The 8,481-nt window shown below is 46.2% G+C and overlaps 1 protein-coding gene across 1 annotated transcript; it reads left to right on the top strand.

Annotated features, from left to right (window-relative positions):
* Nucleotides 1-3,498: 3,498 nt before the first annotated feature.
* On the top strand, nt 3,499-8,161 carry LOC139026073 (uncharacterized; the record flags this gene model as incomplete). Its single annotated transcript, XM_070441369.1, has 7 exons — nt 3,499-3,651; nt 6,117-6,359; nt 6,500-6,560; nt 6,608-6,708; nt 6,997-7,106; nt 7,321-7,456; nt 7,856-8,161. Coding segments are annotated over exons 1-7 (1,110 nt in total), but the record flags the coding sequence as incomplete, so codon positions are not given.
* Nucleotides 8,162-8,481: the final 320 nt, after the last annotated feature.

Below are 8,481 nucleotides of genomic sequence, written 5' to 3'. Positions count from 1 at the left end.
TCAACCTCAGGAGGCTGAAGGAATTTGGCTTGGCCCCTTAAGACCCTCAAACTTTTACAGGTGCACAATTGAGAGCATCCTGTCGGGCTGTATCACCGCCTGGTACGGCAAATGCACCACCCACAATTTGTCACAACGATTTGCTCTTCTGCACAGAAGTATTTACACAGGAGTTGTGGAGACACCGTACAACGGTTGTGTCGACAAACTCTCTGTTGTATCACAAAACAATCAGTAAATCACAACCACTGTGTCAAAATAGGTTTTGTACATCAGACCCAAGCAGAAAACATTTTATTACCAACTACAGCGCATTCGGAAACTACTCAGACCCATTCCCCTTTTCCACATTTTGTTACGTTACAGCCAGGATTATAAAACGGATTAACTTAAATGTGTTCCTCATCCATCTACACACAATACCCCATAATGACAAAGCGAAAACAGGTTTTTAGGAATTTTTGCTAATTTCTTACAAACAATAAAGAGAAATGCCTTATTTACATAAGTATTCAGACCATTTTGCTATGTGACACTAAATTGAGCTCAGGTGCATCCTGTTTCCATTGATCATCCTTGAGATGTTTCTACAACTTGATTGGAGTCCACCTGTGGTGAATTCAATTGATTGGACATTCCTATAAGGTCCTATAGTTGACGGTGCATGTCAGATCAAAAACCAAGCCATGAGGTTAAAGGAATTGTCCGTAGAGTTCAGAGACAGGATTGTGTCAAGGTACAGATCTGGGGAAGGGTACCAAAACATTTCTGCAGCATTGAAGGTCCCCAAGAAACACAGTGGCCTCCATCATTCTTAAATGAAAGAAGTTTGGAACCACCAAGACTCTTCCTAGAGCTGGCCGTCTGGCCAAACTGAGCAATCGTGGGAGAAGGGCCTTGGTCAGGGAGGTGACTAAGACGCCAATGGTCACTCTGGCAGAGCTCCAGAGTTCCTCTGTGGAGATGGGAGAACCTTCCAGAAGGATAACCATCTCTGCAGCGCTCCACTAATCAGGACTTTATGGTAGAGTTGCCAGACGGAAGCCACTCCTCAGTAAAAGGCACATGACAGCCCGCTTGGAGTTTGCCAAAAGGCACCTAAAGGATTCTCAAAACATCACAAACAAGATTTTCTGGTCTGATGAAACCAAGATTGAACTCTTTGGCCTGAATGACAAGTGTCACGTCTGGAGGAATCCTGGTACCATCCCTACGGTGAAGCATGGTGGTGGCAGCATCATGCTGTGGGGATGTTTTTAGGCGACAGGGATTGGGAGACTAGTCAGGATCGAGGGAAAGATGAACGGAGCAAAGTACAGAGAGATCCTTGATGAAAACCTGCTCCAGAGACCTCAGACTGGGGTGAAGGTTCACCTTCCAACAGGACAACTACCCTAAGCACACAGCTAAGACAACGCAGGAGTGGCTTCGGGACAAGTCTCTGAATGTCCTTGAATGGCCCAGCTATATCCCGGACTTGAACCCGATCGAACATCTCTGGAGAGACCTGAAAATAGCTGTGCAGCGACACTCCCCATCCAACCTGACAGAGCTAGAGAGGATCTGCAAAGAAGAATGGGAGAAACTCCCCAAATATAGGTGTGCCAAGCTTGTATCAAGTTGACTCGAGGCTGTAATCGCTGCCAAAGGTGCTTCAACAAAGTACTGAGTAAAGGGTCTGAATACCTATGTAAATGTTTTATTTAATTTTTCTATTTTTTATAAATTTGCAAAAAATTTAAATTCATTCAAATTCACATAGAGTTGATCAGGCTGTTGATTGTGGCCTGTGGAATGTTGTCCCACTCCTCTTCAATGGCTGTGAGAAGTTGCTGGATATTGGAGGGAACTGGAACACTCTGTTGTTCACGTCGAGCCAGAGCATCCCAAACAATGGTTGAAATGTCCGGTAATGCAGTCCATGGAAGAACTGGGAAATTTTCAGCTTCCAGGAATTGTGTACAGATCCTTGCAGCATTGGGCTGTGCCATATGGGGCCGTGCATTATCATGCTGAAATATGAGTCGATGGCAGCAGTCAATGGGCTCCCGAGTGGCAAGCTGTCTGCCATTTGCCTGGTACAGTTCAAACCCGGGATTCATTTGTGAAGAGAACATTTCTCCCACGTGCCAGTGGCCATCGAAGGTGAACATTTGCCAACTGAAGTCGGTTACGACGTCTAACTGCAGTCAGGTCATGACCCTGGTGAGGTCGACGAGCCTGGAGATGAGCTTCCCTGAGACGGGTTCTGACAGTTTGTGCAGAAACTCTTTCAGTTGTGCAAACCCAACAGTTTCATCAGCTGTCTGGGTGGCTGGTCTCAGACAATCCTGCAGGTAAAGAAGCCATGTGGAGGTCCTGGGCTAGTGTGGTTACACGTGTTCTGCAGTTGTGAGGCCGGTTGGACCTACTGCCAAATTCTCTAAAACGACGTTGGATGCGGCTTATGGTAGAGAAATGAACATTAAATTAGCTGCCTACAGCTCTGGTGGACATTCCTGCAGTCAGCATTCCAATTGTACGCTCCCTCAACTTGAGACATCTGTGGCATTGTGTTGTGTGACAAACTCCACATTTTAAATTGGCCTTTTATTGTCCCCAGCACAAGGTGCACCTGTGTAATGATCATGCTGTTTGATCAGCTTCTTTATACGCCACACCTGTCAGGTGGATGGATTATCTTGGCAAAGGAGAAATTCTCACTAACAGGAATATAAACGAATTTGTGCAAAAAAATGGGGAGAAATACGCTTTTTGTGCATATGAAAAATGTCTGGGATCTTTTATTTCAGCTCATGAAACATGGGACCAACACTTTACATGTTGCGTTTATATTTTTGTTCAGAAGTTTGGGATCACTTAGAAATGTCCTTGTTTTTGAAAGAAAAGCACATTTATGTCCATTAAAATAACATAAACTTGATCAGAAATACAGTGTAAAATGCAAATCAATTCATAACATTTTTGACATGAGTTTTTCTGGATTTTGTTGTTGTTATTCTGTCTCTACCATTAGAATTCTAGACTGATCATTTCTTTGTCAGTGGGCAAACGTACAAAATCAGCAGGGGATCAAATACTTTTTTCCTTCACTGTACCCTACAACACTACTAACCCTACCCTACAACACTACCTACCTACCCTACAACACTACCTACCTACCCTACAACACTACTAACCCTACCCTACAACACTACTTAACGCCTATCTACAACACTACTAACCCTACCTACCAACACTACCTAACCTACCCTACAACCCACTACCCTACCCCTACCCTACAACACTACTAACCCTACCCTACAACACTACTAACCTACCCTACAACACTACCTATACCTACCCTACAACACTACTAACACCTACCGCTACAACACTACCTAACCCTACACACACTACTGTATAAACGAATTTATACAGTAGTGACAGTTCAGTAGTGACAGTACAGTAGTGACAAAATCTATCAGTGTGTCTGCATGGAGAGAGTTCCCTCAATGAATGGGGGAAGAGGTGTATTTATCCCGGGACACCCCGGGCCCAGGTGTGTCCCATGTCGTTGACGACCCTCCCGGCTCCGCTCCGCCCGCCGGCTCCGCCCGGCGGGCGGCGGCCGGGAGGGTCGTCAACGACATGGGACACACCTGGGCCCGGGTGTGTCCCGGGATAAATACACCTCTTCCCCCATTCATTGAGGAGACTCTCTCCATGCAGACACACTGATAGATTTTGGTTGTTGCATTTTTGTGGCTGTTTGTTTGTTTGTTTGTTTGTTTGTTTGTTTGTTTGCTTTGGCACCTTTCAACACCCCGCATTATCACGTAACCCCTCACTTACACTACTGATTACTGACTACACTCACCATTGTTAATTGTATTTACGTTTCCTCAGGTCATAAATATATTTTTGTTATTCCTAATCTCCACATTGTCTCCCTTTTTGTTACAAACTTCGAGCCGGTACAATTAACTTTAATGTCTCTCAGTCGAGCATTGAATTTCAAAAAACAGATTTATGTTTGGGCAAATCCAATACAACACATTACTGAGTACCACTCCCCATATTTTTAAGCATAGCAGTGGCTGCATCATGTTATGGGTATGCTTGTAATCCTTATTAAGGGCTGGGGAGTTTTTCAGAATCTAAGAGTAACCGAATGGAGCTAAGCACAGGCAAAATCCTAGAGGAAAACCTGGTTCCGTCTGCTTTCCACCAGACACTGGGGGATGAATTCACCTTTCAGCAGGACAATAACCTAAAACACAAGGCCAAATCTACGCTGGAGTTGCTTACCAAGAAGACAGTGAATGTTTCTGAGTGGCAGAGTTACTGTTTTCTTTTAAATCTATTTGAAAATCTATGGCAAGGCCTGGAAATGGTTGTCTAGCAATGATCAACAAACAATTCGACAGAGCTTGATGAACTTTTTAAAGAATAATGGGCAAATGTTGCACAATCCATGTGTGGAAAGCTCTTAGAGACTGACCCAGAAAGACTCACAGCTGTAATCGCTGCCAATCGCTGGTGTTTCAACAAAGTATTGACTCAGAGGTGTGACTATAAATATTTCTGTATTTCATTTTTTGCTTAAATTTCTAAAAGCATGTTTTCACGTTGTCATTAGGGGGGGAAAAATATATATATTTAATCGATTTTGAATTTTGAATTCAGGCCCGTAAGGGGTGTGAATATTTACTTTACATCTGAAAGGCCCATATGCTGTTCAGTGCTGAGAACTTGGGATTCCTCGCTCAGCTATGGGAAAGGCAATGCAAATACATTCCAGAATGGGCCCTGATGCATTTTGCAGATGTTCTGGGTGATATATTTAGCAACCTGAAGGCTTGCGGTTATTAATTTATGTTCCTGCATACAGTACATTACTCTTTACTAAAGCTTCTGCTCAACGTTCAACATTTTAAAGGCCCAGTGCAGCCGTTTTATATCAATATCAAAACATTTTCCGGGTCATTTTCTGTTTTCCAATAACATGGTCAAAAAGAAACAAACAATTGTTTTTTTGTTTTTTTAGCAAAATACTATTAAATACTACAGAAAGAATTTAGCTAGGACTGTCTGGGAGGGGTTTGAGTGGGGAGGGGAAAACTAAAAACTTAAGCTGTTATTGGCAGAGAGAGTATTGGAACGCTTTCTTATTGGTCTATTAACTAATGTCACCAGGAAGGCCAAAACGACATCCCGCCAAAACTGGTTGAAATTTGAGGGGGTCTTTTCAAACAGCTCTTACACTAAAAGGGTATTATCATAATTTTCACAATTTTACCGTATCATTCCAACCTCATATTGTGGAAATATATATAAAACACAGCAAAATCATGTTTTTGACCACACCAGGCCTTTAACTAATGTATCGCCTGGTGATGTCACCAGGCAAGTCAAAACTCCACCCATTAAAAAAAAAAAAAAAAACCCGGCTGATTATAAAAGATTGTGTAGATGGTAAATATCAGGAAATAACACTGATCAAATGTTTTCACACTGTTAGTTTTATCAGCTGTTGTACTTTAAACTCTCAATCAAGTGCACATTTCATTCCACTGTTCTCCAATAAGGGGCAGTACCTCCCTTCATCGACTGACACTGACTGCAGTACTGGGGCCAACAGACAACAACCCCAAACTTGATCTGATCACGTTTCATTGAAAAAACAAAAAATGCAATGATGTAGTATGCTTGGAAAAGTGTACATTTTTTGGCAGCGAAAATCTGTTGATTATGAGTTAAGTCTGCCTTCTGCGTCATATTTCGGACAATTCTAGTATGATATTCTAAGCTGCACGAGCTGTAAATACAGCGTTGTATGTTCTCCCTGCTCCTGTCCTGCCCCCTTCTCAACATGACGCTGTTGTGTGTCTGAGTACATAGTCTGAGACATCACTATCACCAAATAGGGCCTTAGTTAAAGATTCATCAGTACAACCTGAGACAGCCCAGTCCTCTGGTATCCACTGGTATTACAGACAGCCTAGTACTCTGGTATCAACTGGTACGACAGACAGCCCAGTCCTCTGTTATCCACCATTACAACCTGAGACCACCCAGTCCTCTGGTATCCACCATTACAACCTGAGACCACCCAGTCCTCTGTTATCCACCAGTACAACCTGAGACCCCCCAGTCCTCTGGTATCCACCAGTACAACCAGAGACCCCCCAGTCCTCTGGTATCCACCATTACAACCTGAGACCACCCAGTCCTCTGTATCACCAGCCCAAAACCAACACCAACAATACAACCAGAAGACCCCCAGTCCTCTGATATCCACCATTAAACCTGAGACCCCGAGGTCCTCTGGTATCCACCAGTACACACCTGAGACCCCCCCTCCTCGGTATCCACTGGTATTACAGACAGCCTAGTACTCTCGTATCAACTGGTACGACAGACACCAGTCCTCTGTATCCACCATTACAACCTGAGACCACCCAGTCCTCTATCCACCATACAACCTGAGACCACCCAGTCCTCTGTTATCCACCAGTACAACCTGAGACCCCCAGCCTCTGGTATCCACCAGTACAACCAGAGACCCCAGTCCTCTGGTATCCACCATACAACCTGAGACCACCCATCCTCTGGTATCCACCAGTACAACCAGAGACCCCCCAGTCCTCTGGTATCCACCATTACAACCTGAGACCCCCGAGTCCTTGGTATCCACAGTACAACCTGAGCCCCCCCAGTCCTCTGGTATCCACTGGTATTACAGACAGCCTAGTACTCTGGTATCAACTGGTACGACAGACAGCCCAGTCCTTGTTATCCACCATTACAACCTGGACCACCCAGTCCTCTGGTATCACTGATTACAGACAGCCCAGTCTCTGTTATCCACCATACAACCTGAACCACCCAGTCCTCCTGATATCCACCAGTACAACCTGAACCCCCCACCTCTGGTACACCAGTAAACCTGAGACCCCCAGTCCTCTGTATCCACAGTACACCTGAGACCCCCCAGTCCTCTGTATCCACCAGTACAACCTGAGAGACCCCCCCAGTCTCTGTATCCACCAGTACAACCTGAACCCCCCAGTCCTCTGGTATCCACAGTACAACCTGAGACCCCCCAGTCCTCTTATCCACCAGTACACCTGAGACCCCCCCAGTCTCTGGTATCACAGTACACCTAGACCCCCCAGTCCTCTGTATCACCATACAACCGAGACCACCCAGTCCTCTGGTATCCACCAGTACAACCTGAGACCACCCAGTCCTCTGGTATCCACCAGTACACCTAGACCACCCATCCTCTGGATCCCCAGTACAACCTGAGACCCCCAGTCCTCTGGTATCCACCAGTACACCTGAGACCCCCAGTCTCTGTATCCCCAGTACATCCGACACCCCCCCCATCCTCTGGTATCCACCAGTACAACCTGAGACCACCCAGTCCTCTGGTATCCACCAGTACAACCTGAGACCCCCCAGTCCTCTGGTATCCACTCGTATTAAAGGACTATAATGCTGGCAGGTCTTCATCCCAATTGCACTATCTTCAGACGGGGCACATTGTCTCCCCCACCCCTCCTGTCTCCAGTATTATATTGCAATAGTTTATGTTGGAGTTCGGTTTGGGGCTAGATCCATCTGTTATATTCGGAGTATTTCTCCTGTCTTATCCAGATATCCTGTGTGAATTTAAGTATGCTCTCCTCTAACTCTCTCTCTCTCTTCTTCTCCCTTTCTCTCGGAGGAGCTGTTCCCTAGGACCATGACTCAGGACTACCTGGCCTGATGACTCCTTGCTGTCCCATCCACCTGCTGTCCCAGTCCACCCTGTGTCCCAGTCCACCCCATCCTCCTTGCTGTCCCCAGTCCACCTGCTGTCCCCCAGTCCACCTGCTGTCCCCAGTCCACCCCAGTCCTCCTTGCTGTCCCCAGTCACCTGCTGTCCCAGTCCACCCCAGTCCACCTGCTGTCCCCAGCCACCTCTGTCCCCAGTCCACCTGCTGTCCCCAGTCCACCTGCTTCCAGGTCCACCCCAGTCCACCTGCTTCCCAGTCCACCCCAGTCCACCTGCTCTCCCCAGTCCACTGCTGTCCCCAGTCACCTGCTGTCCCAGTCCACCTGCTGTCCCCAGTCCACCCCAGTCCACCTGCTGTCCCCAGTCCACCTGCTGTCCCCTCCACCTGCTGTCCCAGTCCACCCCAGTCCAATTGCTGCTGCTGCGTCCAACTTTCTGCCTCGGCTATGGAACCCTGACCTGTTTACTGGACTGCTACCTTGTCCCAGACTCTCTCCCTCAGACTCTTTTCAACTCTCCCTCTCTCTATTGCACCTGCTTCTCTAATCCGAATGCTCGGCTATAAAAGCCAACTGACATTTACTCTTAGTGCTGACCTTTTCCACCCTCTACACCACTTGTGATTATTATTATTGACCCTGCTGCATCATGAACGTTTAACATCTTGCCAGTTCTGTTATAATCTCCACCGGAACAGCCAAAAGGAACGGCCACCC

The sequence above is a fragment of the Salvelinus sp. IW2-2015 genome, unplaced genomic scaffold (assembly GCF_002910315.2).
Source record: "Salvelinus sp. IW2-2015 unplaced genomic scaffold, ASM291031v2 Un_scaffold3826, whole genome shotgun sequence".
Lineage (NCBI taxonomy): Eukaryota > Metazoa > Chordata > Actinopteri > Salmoniformes > Salmonidae > Salvelinus > Salvelinus sp. IW2-2015.
Note: the sequence above shows the minus strand (reverse complement) of the source record. Positions and strands in the feature narration are given on the sequence as shown.